We start from the raw sequence: 22,940 nt of genomic DNA, 5'->3' as shown, positions 1-22,940 counted from the left end.
TTCAGGTCATCGTGTCTCTGATACTGTTAAGTGGGGGGTTTGTTAGTTTGTTAGTTCTCTTTAACTTGCATTATGGAGAAAAGCTATGTCTCTCAGATGCCAGCTGATGAATGATAAAAGTTCAGCTTGTACACATGACTGCCAGTTACACAGACCGTAGCCTGCTCTTTCTTAATGAGTGAATTTTTCTTTGGGCATACTCTTTGCCTCACAGCAGAACTCCACACTTAGTGGGTTCTAATTTTATCTGCTATGACTAATGAATCTGAATTATCAAATTTGGCAAATTATGTTTTCCTGATTCCACTAAGATATTTGTGAGGTAATAAATTGATTTGTTAAATTATTGTGCCTCATAAGACTCCAGGTTTAAAACATTTATGCTCTGTATTAATTGCCACAAATTAAAAAGAGGAGGCAGACTGTAATAGAGGAATGGATTGCTTTCTTCATTAAACAGCCCTATTATAAATTATCAATTAAGTTAAATTGGGGCTTCATTGAAAATGCAAAACAAGTGTCTTTTACATGGGAAAATTTAATTTGTATATAGGAATCATCAGACTAGTCTAAGAACAGTCATACATATATACATACATATATATGTGTGTGTGTGTGTGTGTGTGTGTGTGTGTGTGTGTGTGTGTGCGCGCGTGCATGTATATATATGTATATATTGAAGGGCTATGAATATTTGATATACCATTTAAGTTTAGATTATACGTTTAAGTACATACATAACTACTACATGGTAAAAATTAGTATTCTAGTCCCATTTCTGTTGCTTTGATAAAATTCCCTGGCAGAAGAAGCTGAGTGAAGAAAGGGGGTTGTTTAACTTTACAATTCCATGTTATAGCCCTGGATAGCCAAGAAGTCAAGGAGGCTGGAATTTCAAAGAGCCAGTTTTATCTTAATCACAGACAAGAGCAGAGAGAAAGGAATGTCTGCAATGCTTGCTTGCTTGTGCTCAGCTCAATATTTCTTTAATGTTATTAAACAGTCCAGGACTCTCTGGCTAGGGAATGGTGCTGCCCATTCTGGACTGGATTTTCCCATCATTTAAAACTCACAGACTTGCCTACAAGTCAACTTAATGTAGATGGTCCCTCACTTAGCCTCTCCTCTAAAGTTGTTTCAAGCTAACTATTAGTGCCAACTCTCAAGTCAGGAAATGGGTGGAGAGTAGATACCTCTCTTTCAGTCCTGTTTTGGAACTATTTCTAATTAAGATATGAATGGTTGGTATGTCTGTTGGAAGTTCTAAAGTCTTAAAATCTGTTTACTCCTGAGGACATAAAAACTCCTGCAATTTAGTTTTATTGCCATTAATTTTATTATCATCCTATGTTTATCTGAAATACTTTCTGTGATAACTATTTCCAAATAATTAAAATTTTAATAGATAATAACATTACCTATGTCATTCCTTTATGTCTTATTTATGATTATGATTTTATTACCAATGGCATCAAACATTGGTTTACTACTTATGGTGATCCAGTGAGTATATGAAACATTTAGGTATAAAAGCTCACTTAACCCTCACTGTGGCCCTGAGCAAGCTCATGTGTTACACTCTTGCTACCACTCACCCTTGACAGATGAGGCAATGAGTTGAAAAAGACTAATAATGACTCTACAGGGTAAATTAGTTAAGCAGCAGAAGAAAAATCAAACCTCTGCCTTTTGGATCATGCAGAGATTTAGCCATGGGATTTTAGTGCTATTGTTTGATAAAGAAAATAGCCAGGATATGTTAAACTGCAAAGGTATAAATTCCATCACTAGCCCAAATTAAAGAGAGGAACAGTCAACTGCAGAATGTGTTGAAAGAAAAAAACTATTTTTAAAGTATCTTTCCTCAGTTCTGGAAATGTACAGTGAATTCAACGTGTAAAATCTGGTGCCAAAACAGAAAAGCATATTTTCAAAGTTTATAAAGGAAACAATTCAAAGAGGAGTATCATGGGCATCCTGATTGCTTTATAACTTCTGAAACATTTGAAATTTAGGCTGGAGATATGGCTCGGTGGTTAAGAGTGTTTACTACTCTTCTAAAGCACCCAAATTACATTCCCAGCATCCATGTTTGGAAGTTCATAACTACCTGTAACCCCAGAGGTTGATGTCATCCATCTGCATGCCTTAGGGAGCACTGCCCTCAAGAGCAGCTCTCCACACATAGATGCATAATTAAAAGTAATAAAAACAAATCTAAACTAAAAGACGAAAGTGCCAGACAGTGGTGACGCATGCCTTTAATCCAGCACTGGGGAGGCAGGCAGATCACTGAGTTTGAGCCCCGCCTGGTCCACAGGGTGAATTCCAGGACAGCCAGCACTACATAGAGAAACCCTGTCATGAAAAAAAATGAAAATTAAATTGAAATTAAGAGACCAACGCCATTGATAAAAATCCATAGGGAAAGTGGGATGGCTCTTCTTGGAAAGGTGGTTTTCATCTTTCATCTATTTGGTTTTTGCTCATAACTATGCATTTTTTTCCCTTTTCTTTCCAAGATAGAACAAAAGCAACAAACTCATTTTGGAAGCTGTAAGCTTCCGTTTACCTCAAGCTACACTTTTGTTGTTAAGGTCTCTTCAAGTATATTCAAGAAAATTCACTCATACAGACGTTCCCATGCATCATGAGAGAGATGTCAGAAGCAGAAGCCTAGGAGGAATTGGCTCTTCTGCTCTGACAGGCTCTCCTCTGGGGTCCCTGCAGGAGGGCAGGTTATCAAGATAAAGTACATATGTGCAGATAGCATACATTGGGAAGCATTCCTAGAAAAGGGACCTGGGTGTGTCCCTGGTAGAAATGAAGAGCAGAGAGAGATGGAGGGAGGTCACTGAGCAGCATGAGCAAAAGGAGAGCAAGGGTGACCAAGAGAGACAGTAAGACTCCCTCCTGGCTATGTGTCTCCCAAGAAAGGCCTGTCTCTTCTCTCTGAGTATAGCAGAGGCACTCCCCACCTGCCACACAAGGGTCTTCAACCTCTTCCCAGAGCAGAGAATGTTCTTCTTACCCATGACATTTCTCCAATTACTTTGACTTCAAATATTTGATTTAAGGGTGAAACAGTTTTGGGGTTTGGAACACTTACTGCTCTTCTAGAGAAACCAGGTTCTGTCCTCAGCAGCATTTCTGAGGACTCACAACTGACTGTAGCTACAGCTGCAGATGTGCAACATCCTTTGTGGTCTCCACAGACTCCTTCACAAACACACACACACACACACACACACACACACACACATTTGAAAAACATATTCAATATTGCAAGGTGTCATATTTGGGTATAGCATGGCCCAGGTCTGAAAGAAATGTTTTTTGTAATTCTAGACAAAACTCGAGAAAGAAAAGGTGTTGCTCCCAATAGTTCTGAAACCCAAAGGTAATATCAGAAAACAACTCTATAGAAATCAAAGCCCATGTTGAGATGAGATCATGGAATGACACGTTTAAAACATTACCAGCAGCAGCCATTCTGTCTATCTGAATCTTACTCCACTGGGTCATGTGCAGTGTGGGTGACAGAGACAGTGGGCAGGAGTCCAGGAGCACAGCAGAGACAGGAGCAGCGTGGGAGCGCAGGGAGCGCAGGGAGCGCAGGGTCTGCCCTGTGTAAGAATCAAAGCTCTTGAGAGAGAACTGGAGGCAGCCATGACAGCATGGTTACAATTTGTTACAGCTTGTGGTCTGAGACAATGTGTCTCACCATCATTTGGTTTAAACATCTTGGAATGTGGATACAGTATACATTTATTTGCTGTGCTAGGTTTTTCTGGGAAGATTCTTTTTTCTTTTTTTAAGTTATAGTTTATCTTTAATTTTGGCTGGGGTGGGGAGGGCAGGTGCACATTTGAGTAGAACACCCACAGAAGCCAGAAGAGGGAAAAGAGGGAAAAGAGGGAGTTACATTCTCTGGAGCTGGAGTTAACCAGTGGTTGTGAGCCACCTGATGTAAGTGCTGGGCGCTGAACTCTGGTCCCCCTTAAGAGAAATGCTTGCTCTTAACCAATGAGCCAACTCTGAAATCTTGGGTGGGTTGTTTGTTTGTTTTTCTGGGGGTGTTTTGTTTTGCTTTGCTTTGCTTTTTAAGGTACTTGCTCATCAGCCTCTTCTCTGACCCTCTAACTCAGAACACTTTTCATATTAATATAGCCAGTTTATTTATGTAGATTTGCATATTTTTCCAGGGTATCTGTTTTCATTGATGATTTCGTTTGTATTGGCAGTTTGCAGATTTAAGATTCCGCAGTATCCATCAGCTCCCTTAAGTCAATTTTTAAAGACTGGAATTGAGCCTTGACAGTGAAAACTGTGTGTGAAGTCACAATTGATCTCTAGAGTTTGAGTTTGCAAGCTTTCTGATTCAGAAAACAGAAAACCCCTTGGGATCTTCTCAACACTGGATTTTCATTGCATGCATATTGTGTATATGCCTAGATGTATACCGGGGTACTTAGCCCTTCTTGCTGTTATTAAAAATGATGCTGTTATTCAAATTTAGAGTTTTGTTGCTACGATCTGGGAGCTTTCTTAAGGTGGCTTTTTATAGTAATTGGCTAGACTCTTTCAACGAGGAAAGCTGGGGTTTTAATTTTGTTTAGGGTGCCGTTTTTTCTTAGTTGTGAGACAGGGTCTTACTATGTTAACCCAGGCTGGTCTAGACTTGCAGTCTTCCTTCCTCGGCCTCCTGTGATCCAGGAGTACAACCCCTGCCATGTCACCCAGTGCCAAGTAGTAGTGTAGCAAGCTGTGCATTCTGTATGCAGATTGTCATGGCATTTACAAATGCAACCTTGTCCCCTCCCTGCCAATTTTTCTTTCTTTTTTTTTTTTTTTTTTTTTTTTTTCCTTGCTGCTTCTGCAGAATTTCAGAGTTTCAGTGAGGTTAAGTAGGGAAACCAAGAATAAATATCATTGCCTTCTAGTTTTCAGAAAGCATTTACTAAACACGAATGAATGTTTTGAGTTTGCCACATATGTTCTCTGCATCTGGTGCAGTGACTATACATTTTTTCCCATTCAGTCCACTTATTGGTAAATTATATTGTTCAGTCTGTGAATGTTGAGCTAACCTTGCATTTTACCAATAAACCTTTTTGATAATAATCTTAATTGTCTTATGTATTATAAGATTGGCTTTTATGGGTGCTGGAGAGATGCCCCATGGTTTGAGCACTTGCTGCTCTTGCAGAGGACCTGAGTTTAATTCCTAACATCCACATCAAGTGGCTTACAACTACAGTAGCTCCAGAAAAGTCTCTCACCCTCTTCTGGCCACTGTAGGCACTTGTATACACATGTACACACACACACACACACACACACACACACACATACACAATTAAGATAAAATAAATCTTTAAAAGGCATTGAATTCAGTTTTCTACTGGAGATACTTGAAATTATATATATCTAATATAATATATATACACACACACATATATATAATACATTTGTGTAATTTTATTTTTGTCCTTATATTCAAGCAGTAGGACCTGATATGCCCTTACTTTAGTTCTGATTCAAAAATTAGATTTAATTAAATATAATTATCTGTTTCCTCCCATGAGCCCCAAACACTCATTATGTCATTTATAATTTTACTTCAGCTTGATTGCAACATAAAAAGTAGTATTACACAGACTAAGTGGTATCAGAGTCTGTGAACAAATAAAACCTCCTAATTTGTCTATGATTATTTTTATATGTATAAAATGTATTGAAGGTTGAGGATTAGTTTATGTATGAATGTATATATGTTTATTATTTTTTTTTCATTATAAGAGTTCCATTCTAAGTTTAAGTCTTGATAAATAAACCTATAAGTGTGTGTTTTAAAATATGAGAGGATATTATGAAAAAAAAATCTAATGAATGTTTTTCAGTCAGAAATATCAATTAAGTTTATGCTATTCTTTGTGTGGAAAGTATAATTAAATAAGTACACATGTGTTTTTTATTACACAAGGTCATAGCAACATCCTGTATACTTAGGTAATACTCTTTAGCTTCAATAGAATTAACTTACATAATTAATATTTCTACATTTGTATTAGAAAACATAAATCTCTATGCTTTGGTACATCATGTGCATCACAAATGTGTGTGTCTGTGTGTGTGTGTGTGTGTGTGTGTGTGTGTGTGTGTGTGTGTGTGTTGGATCTCTCTGATGTTATGATGTTTGGGTTGACTTGATCTACCCTCAATATAGATGCATAGAAGACATTACTTGGTAAGACAGATGGAGCTATTCTGACCCAAACACTTTAGAAAGTCATCCTGGGACTCTCTGGGCTTTGCTACTTTGGAGCCAATATAATAGTGTCTATTTTCCCCCACCTACTATTACTTTCCAACTTACACTTTGGCACGTAGCCCTACCCCCAGCTTATTAAAGTCAGTAGAAATAAATTGTATATATGAAGATATACACGAGTGTGTGTGTGAGTCATGTAATAGCAGTGGTGGTTTTATGGGTGAAATGAGACATTTTGAATTTTCAGGGATGCCATTATTTTTGATCCCCTAACAAGATGTGTTTTGCTTTAGATTTCCACAAGAACTAAACATGGGGAAGATAAGTGCAGAAATCATGTGGTGTCTCTTTGCTCTTGATATGAAATATGCTCTAGAGGGTAAGTCCAAACAACTATCTGTATTTTCTAAAATATGTGTAAAAATTAACGTAGTAAAGCCTGGATTGTTGTGTTTAGCTTAGTTCTAATGCATATTACTTAATGGTGAAAGACAAAGGTCTCAAAGTATTTAAGCTCCAAAGAACACGTTGTTTTTACCAACCAGCCCAAGTTGTGATGCCATGGTATGTGTTCCACCTGTAGAGATGTGCAGAGGCTGGACTAGTCTGTGGGGAGTTTTTCCCCAAAGTGAACCACACCTGAGGATGTGAAAATGGCATTCTTCCAGATATTTGTCTCCAACAGGCACTATTTGGAAATTGTACTTACAGATAGGTATGATTAAAGTACAGCCAGCAATCACACAAAGTCCACAGGAAGGCCCTTGATCAGGAGCACCACTCCCAGTGAGTGTAAATTCAACAGTGAAAAGAGTCATGGAGTCAGCTGCAGGTTAACTATGTCTATAAATGTTGTTGGAAGATCCCATCAACACATAGAGGTTGTAATGAGACCATCAACTGACAGCCATACGTGAAAAGCCTAGTAGAAATCTTCTTCAGATATTAGTCAGCAAGTGTATAGTGATCAAAGAAACACTAAGTGACTTCTATCCTAGTCTGTGTGAGGGGGAAAAAGGTATTACCCACAATCCTCTCCTGCCGGACCATGGAGGCGAATTACAAGCACTGTGTGGGTGACAGCTGACATCAGGGCAGAGCTGATAGCAAGTGTCCTGAGACAGTTATCAAACTAGAGGTAGAGACACCACAACTTTCAAGTAGCTGTCAGTAGAGGAACATTTTGTTGGCAAAGACCTGACTAAGAAATAAGACCTAAACAATCTCCAGATAAAGAAAAATTGGAAATAAAGTCAATACATGGTGCATTTGAAAAAAGAAGAGTCAGTGCATAGCAAGAAGTAATTTTCGAGACATTGGTAGGGGCTGAGTTCACGGGGCCCAGTGGGAACTGAATTATGCTGAGAGAAATGGAAGGGGTTTGTCTTGCTTAAAAACTTATTTAGCTGTCTTATAAGATTGACTGATGGGTAGGAACAACTAGAGTCCGAGCTCCTTGAACAACTGCTTTGCAGCTTTGCAAAAAATAAAAACTTGATGTCATAAAAAAAGAAAGAAAGAAAGAAAGAAAGAAAGAAAGAAAGAAAAAGAAAGAAAGAAAGAAAGAAAGAAAGAAAGAAAGAAAGAAAGAAAGTCTACTAGCAACTAAGACTCCAGAAAGCATCCGTTTCCATGGGCCCTACTCCCTGCACTATCCAGCCAGCCCTGAGCTCCCTTGGAACATCTAAAATATTACAAAGTCAGCAGTAGCATTCTCAGTCGGATTCCTATTCCAACCCTGGATCAAGTCTGCCTCTTCTCCATGCTTCCTGTTGTAGCTCTTGGCACAGCATCCATTTTGTGACCTAAGCCGACAGAGTTGGGTCAGCATTAATTCCTTCACGTCCTCATTCATTTCTATCATAGCTGCTCTCGTGCCTGCTTCTCATCCTCCTGTCTGTCTCAGACCACCATTCTCAGAGAGGACTTCCTCTAACTCAAGAGTATCTATGTGGCCTATAATGAACCATAGAAATTACTCATAACTACTTAAGGCCCTCTTAATGCAATGGAAGAAGATAAATAGCCATGAAGAATATACTCATTTGTGGTCTTGGGACATACTGACCCTTTATTTCACCTGTCCTTACGAATACAACCAGAGGAGCACATTGTCTCAAAGTGTCAGGTAGTGGGGAAAGGTGGCTCCCCCATAGCCCAGAGGAGCTGATATGTTAGATCCATATCAAGGAACGCTGACTGCCAGTATGACCCAGTGTTTGCTGTAATAGAGACTTACTAAAATCTGTTTGGTTATTAACTGTATTATACACCCTTCATTGTCAATTTTACATGCCCTGAGAGGAGAAGCCTCTGTTGAGGAACTTGGACATCAGATTAGCCAATGGGCATGTCTGTGAAAGATTGTCTTGGTTGCACCTTGAGGTAGTGAGGGTTAGCCCACTGTCCCTAGGCCTGTAGTACTGGGCTGTATAAAGAAACTACCTAAGTGTGAGCTTGTGAATGAGCCAGCAAGCAGTTTTCCTCCATGGTGTCTACCTCAAGATCTTGCCATGACTCCGTCAATAATGGGCAGTAAAGTAGAAGTAGAAGCCAAATACATCACTTCCTCCTCTCAGATGCTTTGGATTGGAATGTTTTACCACAGCAACAGAAAGGAAACTAGAGCAATTATAGTTACTTAAAACAAAATACCGAGCCAGGCATAGTGGACCTCACCTATAGTCCACTCGGAAGGCAGAAGCAGGTATATCTCTGAGTTCAAGGTCAGTCTGCTTTACATAGGATAGACAGAGCTACATAGTGAGACCCTGTCTCAATAAAATCAAAAAGAAAACAAAAAAATACCTTTTTTTAGACAAGTAAATATGTATTTAAAAATAAAACTTGAGATTTTATATTTTTGAAACAGTTAAATTAGAAATGCTGAAAGTAAAATGTTTTAGCTTTGATCATAAGCTTATTAATTATATGTTTATAACATCCTACCAAGTACAAAAGTAGAGAGTCTATCATCAAAAAGTAGTTCAGGATCAGCCAATTGGTTAGCAGTTCATGGCTTTCATAGCCACCAGGACTCAAAAGTCCTCTGAACAGGGACTGCTAATTTGATTTTGAGATAATTTACTTGTCATCTAATCTACCCACTTAATTTAGATATAATTTAGCAGTTATTGTCACTTAACATTTTACATTTGTGAGTACTTTCAGGAAGATATATGTAGTAACATAGGGGAACAACTTGGATTATGTGTCTTCTGTTATATGACAGAATTGGACTTTATATTGTGATTGGATTTGTCATTGTGTATCAGAAAATCCTTAGTTTAAACTAATATGTGCATTTATGTGAAAGAGGTTGTGAATAGGACAGCCCTGTACAAGGAACCCTGAAGACAAGTCTAAAGCCCTTCACCACTGCAGCTGAGCACCGGAAGGGGAAGAAAGACTTGGGAGTCACGTGGTATAGAAAGCTTGATCATTTACTTATATATGAGTTTGAGCAATTAGCATTGAAACTTTAAACATTAGTTTCTTTTCTAGGAAATGCTTGGTAACTGTAGGCTAAGGGTTGCTGTAAAGCTAAATGTGTTTGTGTGTGTGTGTGTGTGTGTGTGTGTGTGTGTGTGTGTGGTGTGAGAGAGACATGCATGTGATAGGATCTCCAAGAGGCCAGAAAAGGGCACCAGATCCCAAGCAGCTGGAGTTACAAGTAGCTGTAAGCTGTGCAATATTTGTTCTGGAAACTGACCTCAAGTCCTTTAGAAGAGCTGAGCCTTCTCTCCAACCCGAAAGTGAGTCCTAAACATACCTTTCGAGTTCTTAAGCATGGTTCTAATAGAAGGTCACCATACTAGGGATAAAGGACTTCCCGGAATTTCCAAGGAGTTATTTATAGTGAAGGAAGCTACAGCTTTGTGACGATCTGGCACACACTTTTCCTTTCTTCAATTTCAGTGTAAGTGCCTTCAAGAAACATCTCCATCACCTTCTCATGTTACATAGGTAACAATTAATATAGAAAATTAGAACTAAGAGTATCTCAAGAATTGTAGGTATGTACTTAGAGACAGCCCCAGGGCAGCCTCTTTTGCTCGTTGTTATTCTGCCCATTTGCCTCATAAAACATTGTTAAAATTAATTGGCTGTGGAACACTGCTTCAAGCCACTGACCTAGACAGCCTGTGTTGTTCTTACATAATGTGCCTTGTGGTCAAAGAGTCTGCGTGTGGCTCAGATGGAGTCAGGTCAACAAAACAGAGCTGGCTAGGACCTAAGCCCTGACTGTTTTGGGGGAATAACTTTCTGTCCTTACTACATGAATTCATCAGCTTCTAATTAAAAGATCAAACAACTTTATCTTTACTTTATCTTTGCTCACTCGGTTTGAGGCAATGCATTTTGTCTTTCTGGTTGACATGAATCACCTTTCAAATTCATTACGTAAAAAATGCTGTAATCGCTGCAAATATAATACCTGTTGTGTGGAACCAGGTACCAGAATATCCTTACTGTCACAAGACACTGGACGAGAGTGATAGGATTTATGCCACCATGGAGGGCAAGTGTGATAAAGCAGAGCACTCATGTCACGACTGCCACAAAGTAGAGAGAGAAAAGGTTGGAGCTAGCTGGCTTTGTTCCCCACGTTCAGGGTTGGTCTTGCCTGCTTCCTTAATCCTCTCTGGAAATCCCTCAGGAGCACAACTAGAGGTTTGCCTCTGTGGTCCTTGCCTCTGTATTAATCCAGTGAGCCGTGGTTGAGGTCACAAGAAAACCCGAGGAAAGTAGAGGTGGACAACAGTGTTCAACCATAATGTACGGTGTTCAGACATGATGACTGTCCTCATGCTGAAACTCAGTTGGTCTGCAGAATTTTGTCTGAATATCTCCCAAGATGGAAACCAGGTCCAGCTTTGGTCAGGGGCTCTGCTGCTCTGGGCTTTCCTCAGTTTGGTGCCATTTGTTAAACTTACAAATCTTCACTTTCTACGTTTACATACTCACTAAAATCCTACAGATAAAACATTAAAAACAGCAACAGATTAGCATGGAAGTGAGGGGAAGCAGTTAATAAATACTCAACAAATATTCATCATTGATACCTTTAACCATTATGGTTGGTAAGCAAGAACTTGAGAGCAAATCATGTCAAACATCCAAATGTTTGACCAGTCAGAAAATCAGTGGGCATTGTGTTTGTCGTTGTATTAATTAAACCTGGCTGCCTGGAGATTTCTAAACCTGGATGTTTTCTCTTTGGTGTAACACAGACCCATGTCTTCAAAGTCCTTATTAAAAGCAACTTACGCGCAATCCAAAGATAGGAGTTAGATGTTAGCACCCAGGTATTAGGAGGACAAATATTAGTGTTCAAATGTTAAGGCCCAGGTGTTAGGGATCAGGCATTAAGGGTCAGGTGTTAGAGAAGGTCCACAGGAGTTAAAGTAGTTTCAAAATAATAATTATATGAAAAACTGACAAAATTGTAGATGCCAAAAAGTGCATGCTGACAGAAGCCTGATATAGCTGTCTCTGGAGAGGTTCTGCCAGATCATGACCAATACAGAGGCAGATGTTCATAGCCAACCATTGGGCTGAGAATAGGGTCTCCAAAGGAGGAGTTAGAGAAAGGATTGAAGGAGCTGAAGGGGTTTGCAACCCATAGGAAGAAAAATAATATCAATCAACCAGACTCCCTGCTGAGCTTCCAGGGACTAAACCACCAACCAAAGAGCACACATGGAGGGACCCATGTCTCCAGCTGCATATGTAGCAGAGGATGGCATTGTCAGGCATCAATGGGAGGAGGGGACCTTGGTCATATGAAGGACACTGCTAGGACAGTGAGGCTGGGGTAGGTGGGGGAGCACCCTCATAGAAGCAGGGTAGGGAAAGGATGGGTTCCACGGGGGAAACCATGCAGAGGATAACATTTGAAATGTAAATAAAAAAAATAACCAATAAAAGAGAAAAAGAGTAATAGCTGAGCCTCATGTCATATTAGGAAGTGTGTCCATATCCGAAAATAAAGGAAGCAGATGTCTGATGTCTCTGCCAAATTCACCACATTCTTAGATCAGTGCTTAAACTAGGGGCTGAAGAGTTTATATCCAAAGCCCTGTGTCTGATCCTCAGTACTGGAGGGGGGGGGGGTTGGAGTCAAGGAAAACAAATCAGTTTATCTAAGAACCATTTCTTTCAATCAGCCTAGACAGAGATTATTTCCATGAGGAAGACACAGTCAACTTCCTGTAGCTTTAGTCTTTTTGATCAAGATTGTGTACTTTCATTCTGTGTAGGAACCAAGTGAGAATCTCATTAAAATGAAGTTTCTGGGTTAATGTACTATAGCTTGGAGGGGCTGTCCTTCATCTCTGCATCATGAGGTAGTAGTGAGGGGGCTGGGTAGCAGAGGCCCTCAAAGGTGCAATTGAAAATGAAGGCGGTTTTACCTTTGTGTCTTAGTCCCAGTGACTGTTGTGGGTTCGTAAGGTACCCTTTGAACATTATGGGTTGTTAAGGTTTCTCAAACTGGCCTTTTCCAGCATCATGTACAGCTATTGTCATTAACACTGTATACGTATAACATCTCCAAGGACAGTCTTTCTTCAGCTTATAAACAGTGCATAATCAATACTCTGAAGGCACTTGCCCTATCATCTACGTAGGTTAATTTCTGGGAGGAGGCTTCTCTCCAAACATGGTTTACCATTATCTTTATATACTGTACAAAATGTAGACCTCAGGCCATTTAAAGAACTTAAGGTTTTGCTGTTGGCCTTGAATAATGAAGTCAAAAAGACATGGTCTGTCTTTGTCTTCCTAAACTTAGAGTATCATGAGTTCCCCTTGCTTCTTCTCTAGGATCTCATACCAGGTCTACCTCATATTAGCAATATCATAGTTTCTATCATTCCAATTTGCTTGCTGAGCCTCAGGAGAGCCACCTAATATACAACTTTCTATTCTGCAGTAGCAGGAATCCCACAGTACCATGATGAAAGTCTTCCTTTATGAGATGAAGCCACATTGCAGCCATCAAACAGATATCACGGGCTGGCCAATAAAATTCACTGTCAAGTTATCTTAAAATCCAGAAACATCTATCAAATACTCTATGGCAGGAATGCAAAGATGGCTCCGTTGTTAAGAGCACTTTCTATTCTTGTAGGGGACCAAAGTTTGATTCCAAGCACCCAAGTACCTATCCCTCCAGCTCCAGAGACTTTCTTGCCTTATTCTGACTTCTGTAGACACCTGGATTCACATTCACAGCCATGCACATATATCTCTATATAAAAATAAAGTTGCTATTTGAAAATAAATTCCCAGTGTCATGCAATGAACAACTAAGGATCCATGAGAATTGGTATTCAGGCAGACCAGTGTCTACCCCTTTTTCTCTGGCTAACGTGGATGTTCCTTCCCTTCTGTTCCATCCATCTTTATAACACTCCCTTCAGCACCTACAAAACTCTGGGCCGTCCAGACATGCAGTTACTTGAAACACTGTGGTCCAGATAAACTAAAATACAAATAAGTAGAACAAAGTATTTGCATCACAACCAAGAGGTGGAACTAGCAATGACCCGGCCACACAAAAAGAAGAGGAAGTGTATGCACGGAAACAAACATGAAAGAAACCAAAAGGGGTGACTGCAATTAATGATGTCACCCCCTGTTTCTTCCTAAACACTTTTCAGAATTCAAGAGGCTCATTTCATCCTTGCTTAATTCAATTGATGTGCACATAGGAACGTGGTGCCAACACACAGTAAATGCTTTTCACAGTATCCTCCTCTGAAAGTCCCCAAAAGTCCCATCTTCTTCTTCCTATTTCCCTAACATCCTTGTAATTAAATCAAAACTGCCTGCTTTATGTTTCTGGGGTAGGTAGGCAAGATAAACAACGTGTGTGATTAATTTAGTGACTGTCAGTGGAGACAGGAAAGCAAAGCAGACGTCCAGGAGGACCTGCGACACTGCTGTCCACCTGAACCTGAAAAATAATTAAATATTATGACCTGCATGATATATCATATTCCTTTGGTAGACATAATTGTAAGTATATAATTGACCCATTTTCTTTGGGTCCAAATGGAAAGATAATGAAACATCAAAACCATGACTGAGCTGGTATCTCGGACTATGGATGTGCCTTTCACTAGCAATATAAGCAAATCCTTCTTGGTGTACATCCCCTTGTGTTCTCAAATTCCATGTGGTATCCTATGAATCTGCTTTCCACACTGGGGAGTCTGGCAGAATCCTGAGTAAATAGAACTGAGTTTCCAGAAACCCATTCTTCAGTAGACCGGGCAAGTCCCACAATGCCCGTTAGGATTCGTATCTTTGTGGTATGGCCAATATATGAAGAGGACATGAAGGTCTTGATAGATGTTTCTCTTCTGCCTGTCAGAGCTGAAACAAAAAAAAATTCTAGTTACAATTCACACACTTGGGTTGAAAATAAACAGCAGTGATTAGTAACAATATAGGGTTTTGTCTAATTTTATAGCCTGATTCCTTGTGCTCCACAGAAACACTGAGATTCTGGAGTTTTCTATTTGAGATGCTGTTTGAACTTAAATCCCAGGACTGAAGAGATGACTTAGTAGTTAAGAACACTTGCTGCAGATGCAGAGAACTACAGCCAAATATTAGGAAGAACTTGAGGAACCCTTCAGAAAAAGGAGAAGGATATCAGGAACCAGAGGGATAAAGAACCATGGTCCACAGAATGAACTAAAAAGGGTTCATAGGTGCTCACAGAGAGTGAAGTGATGATCAAAGATTCTGTGTGGGTTTAGCTAGGACCTCTGAATATATGTAATCATTGTATAGCTTGGTGTTCTTGTTGGACCCCTAAGAGTGGAAACTGGAGTTTTCTTTGACTCTTTTGCCTGCTCTTGGGACCCTTTCATCCTACTAGGTTACCTTGTCCAGTCTTTATAGGTTTATGCCCAGTCTTATTGTAATTTGTAATGCTGTGCTTGGTTGATATCCCTGAGAGGCCTGCTCTTTTCTGAAGGGAAATGGAGGAGGAGGTGATCTGGGGGAAAGGGGAGTTAGGGTGTATACTGGGAGGAGAGGAAAAAGCAAAAATTACAATGGAATGTAATATATGAGAGAAGAATAGATAAATAGGTAGACATATAAATATATCATATGTACTTACATTACATACACATACATATATACATATACAGACAGACAGATAGACAGATTGATAGATAGATCTTGGGAAGGCACACCTCATCATTTCTGTAGTGATTTAATTGTTATACATGAGGGAGAGAATGCTACAATTGTCAGACCGTATCCTTGTTCCATATAATTGTCCTATATTGCCACTGTTTCTAGACCCATGCAAATCCATAAACAAATTATTTCTCTTCTACATCCAAAATGTATCTGTTCTTCCCCTCCCCTTCCTTTCCATCACCTTCAATAGTTCCATCCACACCACCTCCCCCATCTCTGCTTTCTCAAGATCCTCTGAATAGTTAGCACATTTCCATTCTACTGTCCTGCAATCCACTAGCTCCTTGCAGGAAGATTGACAGCTATCAATTTAAATTAGGTTAGGTCTGGCTCCACTGCATTTGGATTGGAACTCCCAGTGTAGCCTAGGATGGATTTCTGCTCTGCCTTAGCCTTCCAGGTGACAGTCATGCAAACTCTTCTACCATGTGCAGACCCACCTCCTCTCTAATGCTGGAATGTTCTCACTAGCTTCCTGTCTCTGTGTTCCTGCTAGAGATGCCATCTTTCTCTGGAGTCTCACCTCCTAAAGCATTTGTAAGAATGAAGTCAACAGTTTGAGGATCCTTGAGGATTTTCACAAGTAGTATACCCTTCACAGTAATCCAAATACAGACTTCTGTTATTCTGGACAGAAATCTGGTCCCGTCAGCCATCATGTCATGCCAGTGGGACTATAGACTCCCAATAGGTGAACCTTGTGGTGAGTAACTTCTAGCTCAATACACTTGTAACAAAAAGTAATTTGGAAATAAAATTTTATACAAAACTTTTAATTCTTAAGATTAGAGTGGAAGAAGCTCTGAGGGTAGCAATTTTAAGCATGATTATTTTATAAATGCCCCATAGTCTCTTCGTGTATCTTCATGTAGTGAGTATATCATCATCAACAACAACAAGAGTAGTAGTATTTTTTATTATGAGACAAGGTCTCAAGTAGCCAAGGCTAGACTCATATTTGCTATATAGTTGAAGATGACCTTGAACTTTTGATCCTCCTGCCTCTACCTCCTGAGTTCTGGGATAACAGACATGTTCTACCATACCTGGTTTATGCAGGACTAGAGACTGAATTTAGGGCTTCATGTATGGTAGGCCAGTAATCTTCCAACTGTGGTACATTTCCAGCCAAGTGATTGCTTATTTATCCTTTTATTCATTATTTCCCTCATGCCATAATGGGTAATTATTTTCATGACTGATAGAGGGCAACTCCCTGTAAAGTACTTTGGCAACTAAAATTCTTTTGCCCATAAAATGTTACCTATAATTAGTTAGTGAATGCCTCCATCACTTTTCCTTATCATGTTCACATAGCATAAGACAAATGATAGATAGCTTCAATTATTAACCAATACTGGTGTTTTAAAATATTCACTTGTCTCTCAATTATTGTTTGTAATTGAATTCTTCCCCAAACCATTACATTCTAATTAAAAACATATTTATAGATGCGTGTGTGTACCGAGGCATGTGTGTGGAGGTCAGAGGACAGCTTGCTGGAGTTGGTACTCTCTTACCATCTGAGGGGTCTGAAGAGTAAGAATGGGTCATCGGGCTTGACCATAAGCACCATTGCTCACCAAGCCATCTTGCCAGCCCTACTTTTCATCTACCAGTTCACATTTCTTATCTCTGTGAAAATCTGATACTGAAATTTGAAAGGCAATGTAGTAACAACTATGCTTCTGCTCTTCCTTGAATTGGCTTCTCTCACCTAAAAAGAGAGGTGTTGAATCACTTCAGGAGTTTCAACGTCATGTCCTTCTGAGTAAATATACTAGATGAGATGTAGATATTAACATTAAATTTTTAAGAGCACTTTGTCTTTTATTGTTTAAAATGCATATGACATATATATAATAAATATGATATATTACCAAAATAATGACAGGTTGTGAGTATAATTATGGGAACAAGTATATAATGGTGACCTTCAAGACAGTTTTAAAAGCACACTTTCCACTCATGAATTTACTTTGCCATGAAACAGTCTTGAATAAGGAAATAGAAGTATCAGGTTAGATACTCACTGGTTTGTAGATGAGGGAAAACCTCTCTTCATATACCCGCCCTTATGTGATGGGTAGTTAACTTTTACTTTGCTCAAATTGGAATGGCCATGTCTTGTTGCATCTGGTTTTGTAATGTTTTTTTTTTTTTTGTTTTGTTTTTTTGTTTTTTATTTTACATTGTGAAAATGCTATGCCTTGGTATCCAACCTCCATTTCTGTGGACTTGCTGAAATACTTTGACCATTTAGGGGAGAAAGGGACTCATTTGGCATTCAATCCAAAGTCCAAGTCCATCCAATCAGGGAAGTCACAGTGGTAAGAGCTTGAAGCAGCCAATGCTATCACAGTCAAGAGCAAAGAGAAATGCACCTCTGTACTCACTTGCTGGCGCTGCCTGCCTGTATTCAGCTTTCCTGCCTCTACTCTCATACAGTTCCAGTCCCCCACACTAGGGAATGGTGCTATCCACATTCAAGGTGAATCTTCAGACCTCAGTTAACACAGTTAGGAAAATTCCCTCACAGAAATGCACCAGACAAACTTGATCAAGACAATTTCAAACTGAGACTCTCTTCCTAGGCAATCCTAGGTTGTATCAAGTTGGCAATTAAAACTAGCCATCATATTTGGTTAATACTTGATTAACCAAATCAAGTTGATATCGACTTCAAATTTTTAGGTAATTGGTGTTAAAATGTAAGTAATTGTTAGACATTTATTATTAATCTTTTCCATATTCTTTGTATTGAGTGTAATTTCACTTACAAATGTAGACATTTTTTAATGTGTTCATTTCTTATTCTCATTAGGTTATTAAGCTGTCCAACATTTTATGAAGTAATTCAGTATTAAACAGGACTTATAGTAATGAAGGTGCCCAGAGGTTAAGTGGCTTGTCAGACCTTATTCCCTATGCCAAGTCAAAAGTGTGAAGACTTATCTTGTTTAAATTTGCACTAAGTGAATAAAACTGTTTGCATGGGGATTTGAATTTCATTTCTTGTCCATTATAGGGAAGACACAGCCTGTGAGGTTAATAGCTACACTCAATGTTCATTTAAGCTAAGAACATTGGAATGCAGAATGAACACGCTGGGTGGTAAGAGCACTGATCCATCTCTCATCCATCTCCGCAGGGAGAGTGTGGCATTTGGTGACTGTATTCTGATCAATAGTGCAGCTGAGGGGACACTTTGTGCTTAGGTTTAGACCAACCTTGTCAACTTAGTGAAGTGCACTTTTTTTGTGGGAATTTTGGGTAGTATAAACCATATCTCAAGTTCTCCTTGGAGAAATACTGGGCAGAGTGATGCTATTTAAGGAGACAAATTTCATAAAGTTTGAGCTTCCTATTGCTTTTACAAAGTAATTTGGAAAAACTCTACTCAGGATAGAAGATTGAAAGCCGAGTATGTGGTTTGGCCCTTGTTGGATTTTATTAAGATATCTTTTTTTTGGGGGGGGGGCGTTCTTTTTTTTAACAACTTTGTTTTACAAAACAAAGACAAATGTACAGATTTTAAGCATTATTTGCATAAAATTATACAATACATTTTTGTCAGTACTTTTTTTCAGATTTTAAAATAACTTTTACATAAAACTGTATGAATATATTTTTTAGTCAGTACTTGATTTTTTAAAAGTTTGATAGTATGCATTGAAAACTTAATAGTTACAATGAGCATAAAGTACATGTAAAACAAAATGTAACATGGAAATAGTCAAAGTTTTCTTGTTGTATAGAGATTTTTTTGTTTGCTTTGTTTTGTTTTCTTTATTTCTTGGACTCCATATAGTCTGTGAGTTGTTTCTGGGGCAGTGCGAGCCTCTGGCATTAGCAGTGACTGCATATTATGTCTGTTCTTTTGTGACTGGGTTATCTCACTCAGAATGATATTCTCTAGATGCAGCCATTTTCTTAAGAATTTGGTTAAGTCATTGTTTCTGGTGGCTGAGTAGTATTCCATTGTGTAAATGTACCACAATTTGTGTATCCATTCATCTTCTGAAGGACATCTGGGTTCTTTCCAGCTTCTGGCTATTATAAATAGAGCTGCTATAAACATCATGGTGCATATATCTTTGTTGTGTACTAAGGTGTCTCTGGGGTATATGCCCAGAAGTGGAATAGCTGGGTCTTCAGGTAGTATTATGTCCAATTTTCTGAGGTATCACCAGACTGATTTCCAGAGTGGCTGTATTAGTTTGCAACCCCACCAACAGTGGAGAAGGATTCCTTTCTCCGCAACCTCGCCAGCATCTGTTGTCTTCTGAGTTTTGGATCTTGGCCAATCTGACTGGTGTAAGGTGGAATCTCGGGGTTGTTTTGATTTGCATTTCCCTGATGGCTAAGGATGTCGAGCACTTCCTCAGATATTTTTCAGCCATTCGATATTCCTCAACTGAGAACATTTTGATTAGCTCTGTACCCCATTTTTAATAGGGTTATTTGATTCTCTGGTGTCTAGCTTTTTGAGTTCTTTGTATAACTTAGATATTAGGCCTCTATCTGATGTGTAGTTGGTAAGAATCTTTTCCCATTCTGTTGGCTGCCGTTTTGTTTTCTTGACAATGTCCTTAGCCTTACAGAAACTTTGCAATCTCATTGAGTCCCATTTGTTAATCTTTGACCTTAGAGTTTGAGCCATTGGTGTTTTGTTCAGAAAATTTTCTCCTGTGCCTATATGTTCTAAAGTTTCCCCTACTTTCTCATCTAATAGTTTCAGTGTATCTGGTTTAATGTGGAGATCTTTGATCCACTTACACTTGAGCTTTGTACAAGGAGATAAGAAAGGGTCTATTTTCATTCTTTTGCATGCTGAGTGCCTGTTGGACGAGGACCATTTGTTGAATAGGCTGTCCTTTTTCCATTGAATGTTTACGGCTCCTTTGTCAAAAAGCAGGAGACCATATATGTGAGGGCTCATTTCTGGATCTTCTATTCTATTCCATTGATCCACATGCCTATTTCTGTACCAGTACCATGCAGTTTTCAGCACAATTGCCTTGTAATATAGCTTGAGGTCAGGGATAGTGATTCCCGAAGATGTTTTCTTGTTGTTGAGGATGGATTTCGCTATTCTAGGTCTTTTGTTGTTTTATATGAAATTGCACATTGATCTTTCCAATTCCATGAAGAACTGTGTTGGAATTTTGATGGAGATTGCGTTGAATCTATAGATTGCTTTTGGTAGGATGGCCATTTTTAAAAGGTTGATCTTTCCAATGCATGAGCATGGGAGATCTTTCCATTTTCTGAGATCCTCCTCAATTTCCTTCTTTAGAGGTTTGATGTTCTTGTCATACAGGTCCTTCACTTGCTTAGTTAGAGTCACACCAAGGTATTTCATAGTTTTTGTGACAATTGTGAAGGGTACATTTTCCCTAATTTCTTTCTCCACATGTTTGTCCTTTGAGTATAGGAAGGCTACTGATTTGTTTGAGTTGATTTTGTATCCAGCCACTTTGCTGAACTTGTTTATCAGCTGTAGGAGCTCTCTGGTGGAGTTTTTGGGGTCACTTAAGTACACTATCATGTCATCGGCAAAGAGTGATGTTATTATCTCTTTCTTTCCGATTTGTATCCCCTTGATCTCCTTTTGCTGTCTAATTGGTCCAGCCAGGACTTCTAGTACTATGTTGAATAGGTAGGGGAAGAGTGGGCAGCCTTGTCGAGTCCCTGATTTTAGTGGGATTGCTTCAAGTTTCTCACCGTTAAGTTTGACGTTGGCTGTTGGTTTGCTGTATATTGCTTTTATTGTGTTTAAGTATGGACCTTGGATTCCTGTTCTTTCCAGGACTTTTAACATGAAGGGGTGTTGAATTTTGTCAAATGCTTTCTCAGCATCTAGTGAGATGACCATGTGATTTTGATCTTTGAGTTTGTTTATATGGTGGATTACATTGATGGATTTCCTTATATTAAACCATCCCTGCATCCCAGGGATGAAGCCTACTTGGTCATGGTGAATGCTCATTTTGATGTGTTCTTGGATTCGGTTTGCAAGTATTTTGTTGAGTTTTTTGCGTCAATGTTCATAAGTGAGATTGGTCTGAAGGTCTCTTTCCTTGTAGGGTCTTTGTGTGGCTTAGGTACGAGGGTTATTGTAGCCTCAAAAAATGAGTTGGGTAGTATTCCACCTGATTCTATCTTTTTGAATAGTTTGGAGAGTACTGGTGTTATATCCGCAATAAATGTCTGATAAAATTCTGCACTGAACCCGTCTGGACCTGGGCTTTTTTTGGTTGGGAGGCTTTTGATGACTTCTTCTATTTCTTTAGGTGTTATAGGGTCATTTAGATGGTTTACTTGGTCCTGGTTTAACTTTAGGATCTTGTATCTGTCTAGGAATTTGTCCATTTTCTCCAGATTTTCCAATTTTGTGGAGTATAAGTTTTTGTAGTGGGATCTGATGCTTTCTTGAATTTCCTCAGTTTCAGTTGTTATGTCCCTACTTTCCTTTCTGATTTTGTTAATTTGTATACTCTCTCTTTGCCCTCTAGTTAGTCTGGCTAGGGGTTTATCAATCTTGTTGATTTTCTCAAAGAACCAACTCTTGGTTTTGTTGATTTTTTTCAATGGTTCTTTTTGTTTCTATTTGGTCTATTTCTGCCCTAATTTTGATTATTTCTTGCCCTCTGCTCTTCTTGGGTATATTTGCTTCCTTTTGTTCTAGGGCTTTTAGCTGTGCTGTCAGGTTGCTGATGTAAGCTCTCTCCAGTTTCTTTTTGGAAGCACTTAGGGCTATGAGTTTTCCTCTCAGTACTGCTTTCATTGCATCCCATAGGTTTGAGTATGTCGTGTTTTCATTTTCGTTGAATTCTAGAAAGCCCTTAATTTCTTTCTTTATTTTTTCTTTGACCCTGCTATCATTTAACAGAGTGTTGTTTAGTTTCCATGTGTATGTGGGCTTTTTGTTGTCTTTGTTGTGGTTTAAGACCAGCCGTAGACCATGGTGATCTGAGAGGATGCATGGGAGTATTTTAATCTTCTTATATTGATGGAGGCTCGTTCTGTGTCCAATTATGTGGTCAATTTTCGAGAAGGTGCCATGGGGTGGTGAGAAGAAGGTGTATTCTTTTACTTTAGGATAATATATTCTGTACATATCTATTAATTCTAGTTGGTTGAAAGTCTCTGCTAGTTTTTCAGTGTCCTTGTTCAGTTTCTATTTCCCTGATCTGTCCATTGGTGAGAGTGGGGTATTAAATTCTCCCACTATTATTGTGTGGGGCGAAATGTATTTTTTGAGCTTTAGTAGGATTTCTTTTATGAATGTGGGTGCTTTTTTATTTGGAGCATATAGGTTAAAGATTGAGAGTTCCTCCTGACAGATTTCCCCGGTAATGAGTAAAAAGTGTCCTTCTTTATCTTTTTTGATAACTTTTGGTTGGAAATTTACTTTATTCGATATTAGAATAGC

The 22,940-nt window shown here is 39.0% G+C and overlaps 1 protein-coding gene across 1 annotated transcript in view; it reads left to right on the top strand.

Moving 5' to 3' along the window:
* The window catches only part of UNC13C (unc-13 homolog C), a gene marked incomplete at both ends in the record, with an annotated part of 411,981 nt that overhangs the window by 273,069 nt on the left and 115,972 nt on the right, over positions 1-22,940 (top strand). Inside the window, one exon of the mRNA XM_080934341.1 lies at positions 6,568-6,653. Coding sequence (XP_080790467.1) covers positions 6,568-6,653 — 86 coding nt within the window. The remainder of the gene's footprint in view (positions 1-6,567; positions 6,654-22,940) is intronic.

The sequence above is a fragment of the Micromys minutus genome (genome assembly GCF_963924665.1).
Source record: "Micromys minutus genome assembly, chromosome: 21".
In the NCBI taxonomy this organism is placed as follows: Eukaryota; Metazoa; Chordata; class Mammalia; order Rodentia; family Muridae; genus Micromys; species Micromys minutus.
The sequence above is the reverse complement of the archived record's forward strand: the minus strand, read 5'-3'. Positions and strand labels throughout refer to the sequence as shown.